This window comes from Cervus elaphus, chromosome 12 (assembly GCF_910594005.1).
Source record: "Cervus elaphus chromosome 12, mCerEla1.1, whole genome shotgun sequence".
In the NCBI taxonomy this organism is placed as follows: Eukaryota; Metazoa; Chordata; class Mammalia; order Artiodactyla; family Cervidae; genus Cervus; species Cervus elaphus.
In genome coordinates, this window is record NC_057826.1 from 55504336 (window position 1) to 55522217 (window position 17882).

The 17882-nt window shown below is 37.6% G+C and overlaps 1 protein-coding gene across 5 annotated transcripts in view; it reads right to left on the bottom strand.

Annotated features, from left to right (window-relative positions):
- Window positions 1–17882, bottom strand: part of CSNK1G1 (casein kinase 1 gamma 1) — a 154272-nt gene that overhangs the window by 65074 nt on the left and 71316 nt on the right. For all 5 annotated transcript variants that reach the window (XR_006343843.1, XM_043918914.1, XM_043918915.1 and 2 more), the window contains 2 exons: window positions 16683–16723; window positions 11265–11334 (listed from right to left, as the gene is read on the bottom strand). Coding sequence is in view for 4 of the 5 variants with exons in the window: in XM_043918914.1 (XP_043774849.1) it covers window positions 11265–11334; window positions 16683–16723 (111 nt within the window). In the remaining variant the exon portion in view is untranslated. The remainder of the gene's footprint in view (window positions 1–11264; window positions 11335–16682; window positions 16724–17882) is intronic.

Below are 17882 nucleotides of genomic sequence, written 5' to 3' on the forward strand. Positions count from 1 at the left end.
TTAAATTCTAAAACTTTTGCCAGGCAGTTCTTGGAAGTTCTGAGTTTTCAGTTAATTGTGGACATACATGTCTCTGACTATATACCAAATCCTTGAAGAAAAAAGTTTGGTGGACTTTGTTCTGATATCTTGAACTATTTATGCATATCTCTATTCTGCTTCCTTAATACAACTACTCAAGAATTGCTAGCATAAGCAAATAAAGCAGTTGAGAGCCTCAAAGGGAGAGTACACGTAAAAGGAGCTGCAACTTAACTTGGTGATCTCACTGCCAGGGAAATACTGCTCAGAGTTTATATACTGAGATTTTATCAATTTAACAGACATGTATTGAGTCTCTTCTTTGGGTGAAATTATTTGCAAATAATACTACAGTGAATAAAAGATGCTTCTCGCCCTTAAAAAAGCTCACAATCCAGGGAACCCTCCTATATTGTCGGTGGGAATGTAAATTGCTGCAGTCACTATGAAAACAGCATGGAAGTTGCTCAAAAAACTAAAATTATTTCCATATGATCCAGCAATCCTACTCCTCGGCATATACCCAGAGAAAACTATAATGTGAAAAGACACATGCACCCCAATGTTCACCGCAGCACTGTTTACAATAATCAAGACATGGTAACAACCTAAATGTCCACTGACAGGTGAATGGATAAAGATGCGGTACATAAATACAATGGAATACTATTCAGCCACAAAGAAGAACAAAATAATGCCATCTGAGCAAAATGAATGGACCTAGGGGTTATGCTACGAAGTGACATAAATCAGAAAGAGAAAGACAATAAATACCATAGCACATCATTTATATGGGAAAGTTAAACTATGACACAAAGTAACTTATCTACAAAACAGAAATAGACTCACAGACACAGAGAACATTCCAGTGGTTGTCTTGTGTGAGGGGGATGTGGTGAGGATGGATCAGGAGTGTGGGATTACCAGCTGTAAACTATAATATACAGAATAAACAACAAGGGTCCTACAGGATAGCACAGGGAACTATACTCAATAACCCATGATAAGCCATAATGGAAAAGAATATGAAAAAGAAAGTACAACTGAATCACCCTGCTGTATAGCAGAAACTAACACAACATTGTAAATCAACTATACTTCAGTATGTGGGCAGAAAAGGTCCACAATCTAGCAGCATATTATACTTTGAAAAGTCCACAGCGTAAGGGATACGTTCTCTAAGTTCTCTCATTCCAGAGCTTCATGTGTGGCATGTATACAAAGAATAAAGAAGTACTCCCTGAAGTAATTCCTGTGTTACACAAATTGAACTGAGTGATTAGAAATAAACAGTTGTGGTCACTGCATGTGAGAGCACAGATCAACAAACTATAGCCTTTAGGTCAAATCTGGCCCATCTATTTTTGCATGATTAGAGAACTAAGAATGGTTTCTATATTTTTAAATGCTTGAAAAAAATTTAAAGAAGACATCTTCATAAGTGCAAATTACATACAATTCAAATTAGTGTCCAAGAATAAACCTTTATTGGAATATAGCTTATTTGCTTACAAATTGTTTTTGGCTATGTTTGCACTACAAGGACAACAAAAGCTGAAGATCGTTAACAAGAGAGACTGTACTTGTCACAAAGCCTAAAACATTTACTATTTGTTCCTTTATACCATCTGGCTTCCTAAGAAATCTCACCTTCCACACTGGAGGCAGGATATAGGCCAACCATTTGTATCTTTCACTTTGGGGGGCAACGACATTCACTAACATTCCCACAGTCCACTGTAATAAACCTTGTGATGTTCAGTAGTTCATCACTAGTAAGACCACTTCCTTTGAGAATTCATAGATGAATCCAGTTATGCTAAGGACCAAATACAAATGAATCCCTTGGCTTGATCTTTGCATAATGGTTTCAATTCTGTTTTACCAAACAAAAGTAGGTACTGACCATTTGAATTTGTTTTTCCTGATCTTCTTTCCCAAGTAGTAAAAGATAGCTGTGGTCAAGCGTTCCCCTCAACTGGCATGAAAGGCTGGGGAGTTGTAGAAGCAAAAGTGTTCATTTCACCAAGCAGGCTCTTAACTGTTATTTCTACCCAACCATAGTCAGCTCCTCTGAAACAGACAAACATCTCCCTCAAGATCACAGCTGTCGTGGGTTCACCACAGTGGAATTCTGCTCTATGACGTCAGAGAAAGGACTGGGAAATATTTACTATTGTTTGAGAATCCATCAAAAATTATTCAGAAATGAAACTGTTAACTCTTTGTTCTGATATCTTTCAAAGCTATGAGAAATGTAAATAGGATATTTCTACAGGAAAGTTAGATCTTCAGTTTCAACGTAAAACAATACTGCCTTGTGTTTATATAGCACTTTTCCCTTAAGGATTCAAGGCCTTTACAAACATTACCTCATTCAACTCTAGAAGGTCTGCAAACTCCATTAAGAGAGAGGAGGTTCCCCCTGGTGCATGAATAGGGAAACTGAGGCATAGCAGGGGCACGTGGTTAACAATAATTCACAGAAAAACAGTGAGAAAATTTAGGCTAAATTTCTCCTTGCTCCCATTGGCTGTCTCCACTCCTATAATTAGAGAGGGCAAGTGTCTAAATCTTCAGTCTTCAAGATGTAATTTCAAGACTGTCCATTTATCCCATTTAAGATTCGTTTTCCCTGAATTTAGTGGTGTATGTCTCCTCTCTCCATGGTATCTCTGGCAGACTTTTGAAAAACATACATGGCAAGAAATAATCCAGATTTCACTTTCTTTTACCAAGTTCACCATTTCATCCTTTTTCCTCTTGTTATGAAAACTTTCTGGCCAACTGGGGACCAAAACACTTCTTCTCAATTCCTTAAAGCACTCCTAGCTATTGAACATCTAAGTTGACATTGTTACTTGCACGTAACTACTCTTGTTATGTGATCTACTTCTATTTCAGTAAAATTACCATCTTTCCAGCCTCTCTTCAGATGATCTTATTTTTTAATTTTCCTGTGTACTGCTTCTTGTGTTTGCCCAGCCTGTTTACAATGTACTCCTAAGGAACTTCACCACACTATAGGAGGGGGTTGCCAGTCTCGTGCTTTCTCATGATTTTCTTCAGATCTATGCTTTATTCCTCTGGTGAAGTAAAACCAAATTCCTGTTAATGTAACAACTGCCTGGATTCAGAGTTTCTCTTCTGGGACCAACCAGTACCCCTTGTCCTTTTAAAAAAGTAATTGATTTACCTATTTATTTTTGGTTGTGTTGGGTCTTCGATGCTGTGCAGACTTCCTCTACCTGCAGGGAGCAGGGGTTACACTCTAGCTGCAGCACATGGGCTTCTCACCGGGGTGACTCTAGGTTCACGGGCTCTAGAGCACAGGCTCAGCAGCCGTGGTGCACATGCTTAGCTGATCTGCGGCATGTAGGATCTTCCCAGACCAGGGATCGAACCCGTATCTCCTACACTGGCAGGTGGATTTTTTTTTTTTTTTACCACTGAGCCACTACAGAAGCCCCCTTTCCTCCAATCTTTTTTGATGACATATAAAACCATTCCCTCCCAGAAACTTCAAAACTGCAAAGCCCAATCAGTCGTATGAATACTTTTTTTAAAAAAATTTATTGACAAACAGTTGATTTACAATGTTAATTTTAGGTGTACAGCACAGTGATTCAGTTATACATATACATATATTCATTCTTTTTCAGATTCTTTGCCCATACAGGTTAACAGAATATGAATACTTTAGTCATAGCATAAAGATTTCTGTGGGTGAAAAAATGGCTTGCATGGAGTAGCTCTGAGAGCTTCGGTTGCACACATGCAGAAGGTATTCAACACATATGATTAATTTACTTTGGAAAGAAATGTTTCAAAACATAGATTACCCAAGACTATAAAAGATTTCATAAGTAACAAAGGCATGAAATTAGGGGGCGCCACATGAAACAGGAAATCCTACTCTTTCACTGGAGGCAAGTCCCAGGGCTTTGCTTCAATGGACAATTTTACAGCTATCTTTCACTAGTTTATTACAATTAGGCGAGGGATAATCCGCATAAGGTGCCAGGCATCTGCTCAGTATACACAGAAGACAAAAATTTGTACCAAAACATGAGATAAACACATTCCTAGCTTAGGTTTTTCTACTCTGTGCTCCTCGGTAAGTAAGATACCAACCTTCCTTGTGCTCAAAATGGGAAAAATGAAACAACCATATAAAGTACCTAGTGGGCATTTGCATTCTCTTCCCAACAAGATTTTGCCTAGGCTTTATCATTTGTTACACTGTGAAATTTCAATAAGTATCTTAATGTCTTTTTTATTTTTAAAATTTATTTATTTGCTTCCCTGCCTTGCTGCGCAGCCAGTGAGAGTTCCCTGACCAGGGATCGAATCTGTGCCCCTCTGCAGTGGAAGTGCACAATCCTAACCACTGCACTGCCAGGGAATTCTCTCTTGTTGTCTTTAATTTGAGGATCAGCATCTCTTTTACAAGAAAGCCAAAGCAGAACAGTCATTAGCAGATTAGAATAGCTGCTGGAAAGCCAGGGCAAGGCAGCTCAGGCTTAGATCAGCTCTGATATGATATTTCTTCCTACAGCCCTTGAGAATTTTTCCCAGGTAGGTTGCTGGGTGGAATTAAAAGTTTAACCAGAGCAAGATCAGTGGCTCTACTACACTTAGGATCTCTTAACACAATTAAGGGAGAAGGCAATGGCACCCCACTCCAGTACTCTTGCCTGGAAAATCCCATGGATGGAGGAGCCTGGTAGGCTGCAGTCCGTGGGGTCGCTAGGAGTCGGACGCGACTGAGCGACTTCACTTTCACTTTTCACTTTCATGCACTGGAGAAGGAAATGGCAACCCACTCCCGTGTTCTTGCCTGGAGAATCCCAGGGACGGGGAGCCTGGTGGGCTGCTGTCTATGGGGTCGCACAGAGTGGGACACGACTGAAGCGACTTAGCAGCAGCAGCAGCAACACAATTAAGAAGGCTCCAGTAGCGAACAGATGACTGTTATCTCTTCATAAGCTGCTGTGCTTAGTTGCTAGGTGGTGCCCAACTCCTTGTGGACCCCGTGCACTGCAGCCGACAGGCTCCTCTGTCCATAGCATTTTTCAGGCAAGAATACTGGAGTGGGTGGGTGTTTCCTCGTCCAGGAGATCTTCCTGACCCAGGGATAGAACTTGTGTCTCCTACGGCTCTTGCAGTGGCAGGCAGATTCTTTACCACTGAGCCACCTGGGACGCCTCATATTTTGAGACCCCATGGACCGCGGCCCACCAGGCTCTGTCCAGGGAATTCTCTAGGCAAGAATACTGAACTGGGTAGCCATTCTGTTCTCCACGGGGTCTTCCCGACCCAGGGATCAAACCTAGGTCTCCTGCATTGTGGGCAGATTCTTTACCATCTGAGCCACCAGGGAAGCCTATATTATAAGTTAGGCCTTTCCAAATGCCTAGTGAAGTGATGGGAATTTACCATAACCTACCCTAATGCTTGTGACTAAAAATGCCAAACCTACTGGGCAAAACCACTGTTCCTGAGAAACAGCTCTGAGAACAGTGACAGAAGGGAACTCTTTGCCCCTCTGGCTAAGCCAGAGGCCTCCACGGATTTCATCACTCATGCTCTTATTTCTGGATCCGGAGCCCTGCGCTCTTGCATCCGACTGCCCACCTCTCCTCCATCTTCTTTCATTTGCTCCTGCTCTCGCTGCCTCATTCCCTCTCCCTTCTTCCCTCTCTCCTGCCACTTTAGCTGCACCCTTGGTTATGGTTTGTTCATTTTTTGTTATTTACCAAACATACACTGGCCCCTATTATGTGAGCAGCCCCTATCTAGCTATGAAATTTCATGCTCATACTGTCCCTCTATGTTTAGGCCTCCTCTCGGTGGAGACCACTGGTTCTGCCTGTCCCTGCCCCAAACATACTATACACCAAGTCCTGTTCCTGTGTGTCAGGATACAAGCAAAAGTGTAGGTGTACTGGATGAAACATTTGTGGGTTGGGAAATTTAAAAACTGACAATGTATATACTCTCCTAAGTAAAAGGTACGAAGAACACAGGGAAACCTAAAAGCATCCCCATAACAGGAAAATAAGTTTGGAACTTACCCATGGTGACTATAATACAATTAGCCCAACACTGATCGCTGAGGAAAATGGTAAGAAAATAAGAAAGATGATTACAGCTCACTGGGTGCTTTCATCTGATAAATGCAAGGCTTACAGTCTTTAATTATCATGATTAAATACTGCTATTCTTTCTTGTGAACCTGGCACACTATACTAAACAAATACTCAAGCCACCAGGAGGGCAAGCAAGTCCCAGGGAATCCAGAGTCAACCTTTAAGTCCTTCATTTCTAATCTTGTGTACTCAGAACAATCTATAGAAAGTACATGTGAAAAGAAAGCATATTGTGCTCAATTCCAAAGTCCTTTGTACTGTGAAAAACCAAAACAGCGATTTAAGAAAGAAAAAAGCAAAAATAAAACAAAAACTGAAGATGGTACTTGGTTTAGTCACAGGAGAAAACCTAAAACTTTGATGTTCCAACAGCAAAGAATAATGTTTCATAATTATTACATATAGTTTCAGAGTTGGAAATATTGTGTAACATATAGTTTCACATGTTTAAAATAGTTTTTCTTTGTATGTAATATTTTTGGAAATTCTCCAGCATTATCAGGTTTAATAATTAAACCATAATTTGCAAATAAAAATCTATCCCACCCCTGCACATCCAAGTATGTGAAAATAGTAGATAATATTTCCATTTCGATTCTGACTACTGGGTGTCCACTTTGCCAGGGTTATATTTTTGATGTAATTAACTTCAGAAACTGAGTAAGATACCAACTATAAATATCGGCATGGTAACATGGTCTTTGAGAGTTTTTAATACAATTTCAGTGTGCAAATAGGTCTTAAAAAGTCATATATTCTAATTTTCTATCCAGTGCACAAATCTCCTTTATAACATCCAGAATGTATTAACTGTTCAACTTCTGCCTGAAAACTGCCCTCCCATTAAGAGACAGGAAAGCAGAGACAACACTTTGCCAACAAAGGTCGTATAGTCAAAGCTATGGTTTTTCCAGTAGTCATGTACAGATGTGAGAGTTGGACCATAAAGAAGGTTGAGTGCCAAAGAATTGATGCTTTTGAATTGTGGTGCAGGAGTGCTCGTTTTGGCAGCACATATACTGAATTGTGGTGCTGGAGAAGACTCGAGAGTTCCTTGGACTGCAAGGAGATCAAACCAATCAATCTTAAAGGAAATCAACCCTGAATATTCATTGGAAGGACTGATGCTGAAGCAGAAGTTCCAATACTTTGGCCACCTGATGTGAAGAGCTGACTCACTGGAAAAGACCCTCATGCTGGAAAAGATTGAAGGCAAAAGGAGAAGAGGGCAGCAGAGTATGAGATGGTTGGCAGCATCACTGATTCAGCGGACATGAATTTGAACAACTCTGGGAGATAGTCAAGGACACGGAAGCCTGGCATGCTGCAGTCCATGGGGTCGCACAGAGTTGGACATGACTTAGCTACTGAATAACAACAACAATAGTCATTTAGATATTTTCTGTGCTCATATGACATACCTGTGTATGTTTTTCTTGTACTACAGAGATATAATCATATTATACTATTTTACAAAGCTTCTTATACTTAAAAAAAATATATTGGGGCATCTTTCCATGTTAGTACACAGTATCACTTTCTTTCTAATAGTTAACTCCATGATATAAATATATCATTATTTATTTATCCAGATCCATACTGATGACATTTAGATTACTTTCACACTGTTTTAATTGTTACATAAAGTCAAATTTCTCTTACTGAAATTTCTTTCTGTAATTTTTGCTCTGGAATCCTTTGGAATAAATTTAATCTATCATCTAATAGATTTTTAAACATTTGAGAAAAACTATCATATGGGGAATAAATGGCAGAACATATGAAAAGTTCTGAGTTATATACTCAATCAGAAATCAACAGGGGAAATGCTTTCTTCAAATAAAAACAAGCTATAAATGTCTGGCAACACAAAATGGATGCCTAAATTATGTTCTATGAAGCTGATAGGATGTTATACAATGATCAGGAATATCTATCTAATGTGGCATCAAGACAAATGTCACAATGTTCAGTAAATGAAGACATGCAATTGCACGTGAACTGAGATTGATTATGACTTATCTCTGCATATGAAAAAGAGAGAAATAGTCAAGTGAAATGTGGTTGAGTTAGGGTGTAAGGAGATGGACCATCATTTCCTTTTAAAATATCCTTTAATATTTCATAATTTGGTTTCTACAATAAATGATAAAAAGATAAAAATGATAGCTTTCAGGAAGACCAAAATCCTCATTCTCAGTTTCAAGGCCCTCTTTCTTCCCTGATTATCTTAGAGGTATCAACCTTCACAGTAAATCATCAAGTTCTGAAACTCTTCATGGCAAAGTTACAATCAATAAACAAAGCTTGAAGTGTGGACTGTTCACTAAAGAACAGAATGGTATGGAAGGGAAAAACCTAAGGGATCAAACAAGGAAAAGAAGGGACAATCAGGAAGAATTTCACTTTAAACCATGTTCACAATCATCCAGTGCTACCATTTTTGTTCTATCTATACAAGTGAAGAGAAATGGTATGAATTTCCAGATCATTCAGTCGAGGCAATGTGAAGGTCAAAAACCAAGTTAATGAATAAGATTTGGGTACTTAAGGACAAAAATGGTCATATTCTCAAGCCAACACAAAAGTTCTTATTTTAGGAGTTTAAAGTCTCAAGCTCTAATAGCTATATGGATATTCATTAAATTCATAATCACTCATTTCTATCCCCAAACTGCATCCATTTTGTAAGCACCAATTAATTCCTTGAACAAACCTAAGTCACAACAGGCTTTTCCTTTTTAAAGTATTCCTCGTCATGATAACCAATATTTTGCATCTACGTACTGCATTGAATAATGAAAGATAAAGCACCAGTGAGTAAAAACAATGACTGAATTATTTTGGTTCATGTGCTTTGGGCATGAAAGGTTGTTTGTTAACAAGGCCACAATATCACCTTGGTTCTGGAGAGAGTGACATATGTGCTCTAGCTGCTCAAAGATTAACTACCAATGAGTCATGAGTCACATTTACAGCTGGGAACTTCACTCTAGAAAAATAGGAAGAGAAACACTCATGCCTGTAAATCAGGAACAAGCTCTAGTGTTCATGCTCACACTTACAGGGAGACATAGTAAAATCTTATCTATTTTGTCAACTGATCTACTTGCAAAATAAATTTTCTGGCCTCTCACCTTCTGAGATTGCCCATACTCTGTGGAAAGTTTCTTTCAGGACTAGTCTTGCCTTTTGAGATGGAACGCATTCTGTCTATGGAATGTGTACCTCTCTAAATAAATCTATTTCTTACCTATCATAAATAAATAAATTTCCTTTTTTTTGGCCATCCTCAGAGAATATTTTTCTCAATAACTTGGCAAAAATCTACAACACATGCTTTTAAAATCTTCTCAACTTCTTTCTGTCACCAAAACACATCCCAGCTTCCTATTTGGTGAAAGAACTATGTTAGGTGTTCTGTCACCAAAATACATTCCAGCTTCCTATTTGGTGAAAGAACTATGAAAGAACTATGAGACACATTTGGGAGAGCAGGGTAAAGTGGACACAAGCCTATTCTCAAGGAGCTTACAGTAGTATTAAGGAGGGGGGCAGGGGCAGGGGGATATGCAGCTATGATTTAAAGAACAGTCAATACGTAATCATCAGTAACAATCAGGATTGAAAAGTATCCTAGTACTTAGTAATAATGGGATAAAACAAGATGACCCTTGAAAGTTTTGGGTGATCAAAATCAGTTATATAATCAGAAAAATGCAGAAAGCCTTGGTTGATGGTGGTTTATATAAAAAAGATGTAAAGGTTTCAACTGAGTAGAACTCCATAAATGTATAAAAGTCAACCATGTAAAATGGCTGTTAAAATAGCTAATCTAAATTAATAGAAGTACTATGTCCAGATCAAGAAAAATAAATAATCCCACTGCCTCCAAATCCACAGTTACTGGTGCTGTTTCATGAGGCTCATTTAAGAGGAACATCATAAAACTAGGAGTGTGTACATGTGTACACTCATACTTGCTATGGGAGCAAAGACAGTGAAGTGTCCGTAAATCACACAAAGCAAAAACTGAAGGAATTGAAGACATGTACTTAAAAGAAGACGTGCAGGTGAGCAGTGGCGGGGCGGCAGGTACAGTTGAGATGAATGCCTTTGAGCTGTCTGCAGGAACTCATGTTAGGCGCAAAGAAAGACAAATGTTCATCCTGGCCTCCCAAGGTTATGACCATGGCTGATTATTGCCATGGTCAGGGTATATAAGATGACTTGAATAATACCCAGTGGCTCTTATATAAGTCTATATATTTTAGGAAATGAAATTCAATATTCCTTCAATAGTACCTTCAGTAATGGCACTTGAAAGTTTCAGTCATTCACACATACACACAAATACACAACTGTCACACTGAAGAAGCATAAAGCAGAGGAATGTCTGTTAATGTCAAATAATGAAACTAGCACTAAAGAAGTTCATCTTCTGCAATACGTATCCTGTGGGTTCAACCTCCTTAGGGTTGGTAACATTTGCTTAGTCAGTATATTCTTCTGGAAGCCAGTAAGGTATTTCGGAAATTTGAGATTTTAGGTAAAACACAAGGATGTCTTTAAAAATTATAAACTTAATTTCTTAAAATCCTCAAAGGATTATTACAATCATATAGATAGGTCTTCCAAATTGGTGAGAACAATAGATAAAGTGAGACTGTTAAGGTATTTCAGAAGATATATTTTAGCATATGTCTTTAAGATGGATTTGTAGTCTCAATGTGGTGAAAGCGGTTCTAAAATTACCAATACCTCTTCCTTTCTTTCTGTATACACAGAGGAAAAGAAAAGGGAATGGATAAACTACCAAAAAGCAAAACTTCATACCATGTGTAATTCAGGCAGATGAAAGCATTCAGAGGTTGGTTTGTGGGCAGTCACGGCATCACAGACCCCCAATCAACTCAACTGCCCTTCCATATGCCACAGAGTAAGCCGCTTTTCAGTTGACTATGTGTATTCACCTATCCAGTAAGCGGGGGAGACATATGGTTTGGCAAAAAGGATAGACAAGAAAATGTACATATTTTAGGGCTTCCAGCTAAGCTATATACTAAATAAATGGATAAAATACTGACTTACCTGCACTGCCGAGCTGCTTATAAAACCTGTACTCTAAATGAAGCTGTGGAGCACGTGACTTTATTGGTTCCTGAAACCCAAGAAAAGAAACCGTGATCAGATTTGACAGTTTTTCCATTCCTAGGTTTTCAGAGTAAACCAGGGTTAAGACCACTTAATATTTTAGCAATGATATTCATATATGATAGCATTTTCTTACCACAATTTCCCTTTGAAAGTACATCTAGGGGAAGGTGAAGTTGAATTATACACAATCTCTGCAATGGATATTTATATAAAAATACTCTGTATGAGACACCACTCAAGGATAGCTCTCTCATCATGAAGTATTCTCCTGAAATATCTTCTCCTAGGAAACCAGATGTTACACCTTTTAATGAAATACTAGCATGTATTTCCTGCTTGTTTTATTATGAATTTGGGACAGTAAATAGCTTTATTTTTTTTTTGGAAAACGATATATGCTCAGGAAAAAAATTCACTTACACAAAAATTAGAAAGAAGGTAAAAATACCCCAAGACTCCACCATTTAAAAGAGAAGCCCTATTAACACTTAGGTGAATGTTTTTCCAAATATTTATTTATACAAATATTTATATATATAATATAGACTCAAAATGTATTTTAAATAAATGAGAGCACACTATATTTGGTGTTCTGTAACGTGACTTTAAATTCAACAATGTGATCATACCATTCCATAGCGGTAAGTAAAACTGCATATTATTGTGTGTGTGTATTTACATACATGCAAATCATAATGTTTGAACATCTGAACTGTTTTCAATTTTCAATATTATGAATAAAGTTGTAGGAACAGTGTTACGTGTACTTATTTTTACACTGAAGAGAATTAAAGACTGTAAGTGCAACTAAGACATATAGCTTTAATTAGGATGGTGTTCAAGCTTTTAAAAATAGTTTACTAAATAGCCCAAAGATAAAGCAGCCACACTACCACACTTTGCTCTACACCAAACTTCAAGAATTGGTTGGCTAATCATTCTGAATTAACAGCATACAGGCAACTAGTTAACCAGAAAAATCAAACATCACTCTGAAAGATACATCTGTATATCCATTAGGATGACCATTATCAAAAACACAGACAATAACAAGTGTTGGAGAGCATGTGGAGAAACTGGAATCCTTGTGTACTGCTAGTGGGAATGTAAAATAGTATAGTTACTAAAGAAAACAGTATAGTAATTTCTCAAAAAGTTAAATATAGAAGTACCATATGATCCAGCAATTCTACTTCTAAATATATACCCAAAATAATTGAAAATGCTGACTCAAGCTGGTATTTGTGGACCCATGTTCATTGTAACATAATTCACAGTAGGCAAAAGGTGAAAGCAACCCAAATATCTATCAACAAATGGATGGATAAATAAAATGTGGTTACAGTTTGTTCCATACATGTGATGGCATTTTATTCAGCCAAAAAAAGGAAAGCCATTCTGACACATGCTACAAAATGGATGAAACTTGGGGACAGCATGTTAAGTGAAGTAAGCCAGATTCAAAAGGACAAACACTGAATGCTTCTACCTAAGGTGCCTGCTGCTGCTGCTAAGTCACGTCAGTCGTGTCCGACTCTGGGCCTAGAGTAGTCAAATTCACAGACAGAAAGCTGAATGGCGGTTGCCAGGAGTGTGGTGGGGGGAGGGGTGGGGAATGCTGCTGGGGTTTAACGAGCATAGAATTTTAGATAAGGAAGGTGAAAAAAATTTCAGAGACGGATGATAGTAATAGTGATGGGAGCACACCAATGCGAATGTACTTAATGTCAACGAACTGTACAACTAAAAATGGTTAATTCAAGAACCAATTCCATACATAATTTTCAAATATTTTTTCCCATTCCATAGGTTCTCTTTTCACTCTGTTCAGAGTCTTCTGATGCACTAAAGTTTTTAATTTTGATAAAGTCCAACCTATCTTTTCTTGCTTATGCTTTTTGTGTTACATCCAAAAAAGAACTGCCAAATCTAATGCTATGAAGCTTTTCCCCTAAGCTTTCTTCCAAGAAATTTATAGTTTTGGCTGTTATGTTTAGGTCTTTGATCCATTTTTAATTAATTTTGGTGTATGACGTAAAGGGTCTCATTTCACTGCAAGTGGATCTCCAGTTTCCTCAACGCCATTTGCTGAAAAAAACTGTCCTCTCCTCATTGAATGATTACTTGCACTATTTTTAAGATAGGCTCAAAGGAGATTTCCTCAGCTTCCCTTGATAATTCATGCTCGTGTCTAACAAGTTTCATAGTCTGGAAGATCTTTATATGTAACGGTCATCTCCAATACTGGAACTTCAGCCTATTTCTTCTATGTCCTCAGTAACAAAGATAAGACAGTTCCTGACTAACCTGTGAATACTGTAACAGCTATCTTCTAATAACAAAGCTCTTCAATCATTTCCTGGACTTCCTTTATTCAGGCAAAGTAATTTCAAATTTTTTAAACTTTCCTCACTGGTCCTATTTTTAAGTTCTTTGATCACCTTTGAAGGCTCTTCCTGAACCCACCTGAAGTTTTCTGCATTTTTTGAAAAATATAGAATCCATAAATTACAGAATTCAGACCTTTCCTTGAAGTTACCTAGTCTATCCTTTTGCTTCTAAGAAAGCTTTATCTAAATCAACTCAAGTAGACTGGCATATTTCAAAGCCCTAAGGAGCTCTGCGAAAGAATTCATAGACTTCTTTGATTGCAAAATCAGGAAGCATCAGAGCTGGACTTCGAGTTTCTCAAGATTCCTGTGGTCCCAAAATATGTACAGAAGACTAATTATACTGTAGAGTCACAGTATTCCTTATGCATTTATCTCTTCAGATAGAGAGTGTCCATTCAGTTTTAGATCTTCTAATATATCACCACCAAAGCAGCCAATCACAGAATTTGTCTTTTAGCAAAATCATTAATAATTTATAAGAAACCAAGAGAAACAGTGATGACAAATTGATATGGGACCAGAGGGTGATCTAAACACTAGAAACAGGAGTGGTCTTTCTGCAGAAACAGTCTTGAATTTTGACAAACCACAAGAGTCAATGAATTTTAAAAAACACAGCTCGTTCCTCAAACATAATACTCCCAAACTTTATATTGGAAACATTAATAGGAAATATTCAACCTAATCTTGGAAAAGTAAGTTAACAGATTAAAAAAAGCAGTAACTCTTAAGAGCTACAGGGCTGAAAGTGGGTGTACACATCACATATATTCAGACATGAGTGGCTTTTTATCACAGACAGAAGTATTTATACCCTTCAGCCACCCGCTTCAGCACATAGTTGTAGCCTGCTCAGCCAACTGGAGCATCAAGTGCTCTTCTGAAAGCACTATGAATAAAGGATACTGCAAACAATCTCCAGATTGTGAAAGGCAGTGGGATTAGCAGCATAGAGAGAAAAATTTTTAAACAACTGTTAGAAAAACCCTGTCAAAAAGAACTCCAGAAACCTCTGTTGATAGGGGTAAAGGAGGGGTTCATTACACAAGTTTGTTTACACTGTATCAGATTTTTAAAAAACTGTTCCTAGAAATCCAAGAAACGGGAGCCTAAAAGGAAGAGTCAACCAAAGTAGAACTGCAGCACCATGAGCAGGACTTCCTTGTACTTCTGTGTGAGATGCTGATGCCATCTCCATAGAGGGCTGGCTATCTGCCAGAATCACGGTTGTTCCGGAGCACACATGCCTGCCTGAAACCCTACACCAACAGCAGACGGCTGCCTGGTAAGACTAATGCTTAAGGCAAATTTTGCTGTTACAGTGAAGAGAGCTCAATTACTGTCATCGTATCTCCCACAAAGAACACAGCCCCAAAGCAAGAGAGGAAGCCCACAGACAAGACTGAGTATCCTTTAAAAAGCCTTTATTTAAGATTTATTTGAAAGAGAAATGAGGGACTGAGGCATGATAACATGAAGTCTATTTGGCTTTAACTCTTGGCCATATGAAGAATAAAACTTTAATAAAATGTAAGTGAAATGCAATGGTCAGTCAAGTCAATAATATGTTATGCAAGCTTATCTAAAGAGGCTAACTAGTATGAGCCGAGAAGAAGAAATCTAGATAGAAAAAGCTGTGCCTACCAGAAGTCTTGATAAGTAAGGGGACAATTATAAACATACATATTGAGGCAACATTTTAAAGTGTTTTAGGGGGCTGCTTCTTCCTATTACTAGTTCCAAGGAATCAAAATTATTCCAACTTACCAAAATAATAAAACAGAAAAAGTAAAAAAAAGAGATGAACTAGAGAATACTTTTACAGAATAATTAAATTCCCGTAAGTAAAAATATACGGTTAATCCTTTGATACTTAATCTGAGGAAAGTATCTGGTCTGCATTGCTATATGCATTATCTCTCTTCCTCCTTCCATTTTGCCAACAAAAGTTTCAAGTCAACAAACAAAAGAAAATACTTGGTTCCCGAGCAGCTACCTGCTCTCAGACCTGCTTCCTGTCCACCTCTTTGTAGAGAAACTACCCTGATGACTATCAGTTCTTCACGGGACAACTCTAACTCCTCCAAAAACAAACTTGAGAGAAAAGGACCAACCACAAAGCAAGTGTGGATGTAGTAGGTGCGATTCATTAGGAAAAAAAAAAAACAGTGATTACCACAAGATACTTCCTTCAACTATTAATGCCTTTGCCTTCCAACTAAGAGCACCAAACCACCTGTAGATCCTGGGAAACAAACTAGGATTTATTAGAAGGACAATATTTATACAGCTTTCTATTTATATAGAAACTAGTTACACAAAGTATTTCATATGGCTAGAAGTTGGTTTTGTATCAGTCTTAAAAACAGGCTAAAGAACTGTCTCTTCTAAAAATATTAACCCTTAAAAATAAGAGAATTATTCTTTAACAGGATGCTATTTTCAATGACTAGATTAATTATTCGTAAGATCAGCACTGACAAAAATAACTGAACTCTTTGCTTCAAATCTGGGCACATGATGTGTTTTCCATGTTTGACACTTTTTAAGGCAATGATTAGATGATCAGATTTGGAAGTATATTGATAAATATCTTATATTTTTTAAATGGATCAGTTATATTTAGGAATAAGAAAATGTTAAATAAAAATAGCACAGTGGAAGGTACGAAGTTTACAGAAATTACTAGGATTTTTTTTCCTTCTAGCTATTTTTAATTAACTTTTTGGATTCATCATTGCTAACACTATAGTTAGCATCTTCTAACAGCACAGCGTTTCACAGTATACAGTGATTCAACACTGTAACACTATATATATTAGAAGGAAATGACTGTGTGGTATTATATGCAAGGAAAAAATTAGTATTTTTATGAATGCTTACAATTATTTCCTGTAAAAAGATATGTGAAGGGTGAGAGCACTAAAACATCATTACCACAAATATAGATTCTACTCACCAGTTTGATAGCTACATATTCATTGGTGTAGAGATTTTTACCTAGGGGAAAAGCAGAATGTATATGTTTTAGTGACATTTATTCTGGGAAATGCAAAGCAAAATCTTAGCTTACAGGGTCATGAGAAAGGTCACATTCCCAATGCTGTTCACATATATGAAACATGATTTGTAAGTGAAAAGCTAAACAGAGATAATGAGACCCAGCAGGACAAGAATAAAACCAGCTTGAGAATTTGAAAATTTAAGTTAGACACGAGAATCTTTTAAAGAAAACAAATCTCTCTCTGTCACAAGCACATTTTGCTATTTAGTATTTCCCAACTATTAAATCACAAGGCAACTCAAAAAGAAGAGCCACCAGAATTATAAAGATGGAGAGATTTTAATTCTTGTCACAATAAACACAAACCCTCATATTTCTAACTCACTGACAAATAAGGCTTTTATATTTTTTTATCATGGTATTTAGTGTCAACCTTCGTTGGCATAAAGGACAGTGTGAAATAAAACCTATTACAGCCTGACTCTCTCTGCGCAGACTCATCTGCTGTCTCTTAGCAGAGGATTCTCAAAGTTTTCTGACCCTTCACCAGCACGCTAGCTCTACATCTTTACCTATGTGCAGCCACAGCTCTCCACCCGAACATTGAAACAACTCAAAGTTCTTCCTGAAGGTTTAACCCTTTTCCCTCTCAACTTCTCTACCTGTAGAAACGGAATCAATATTCTTCTGTACTAGATACCTAGAGTCAGAACCCAGGATGAGTATAAGAGCAACAACCACCAGTTGGTTGAACCCACATTACATGCCGGCTACTTAGCTACCTTCACCTCTACCTTCACTTTAACTCCACTGATCCTTGGAGGCTAATGTGAATTCCTTCTGAGTGCTTCGTATATACCATATAGCTCAGCCACTGTACTGGACTTCACACTGCTTCTTATTTTTGTCCTATCTTAGTCAGCTAGACTACAAGTATCCTGAGAGTAGCGATTTTATTTAATGGTTCTGTCAATGTCCTATGGTGCTTAACATCATGTTCTGCATATTTCAGATACTCAAAACCTTGACTAAAAGTTGTAGGTATGTATAGTATGACTATTTTTTAAGTAATACACAGACTTAAATGTTATCTTTATACACACACACACACACACACACACACAGAGTTGAATATATGCACGGAAAAGGACACAA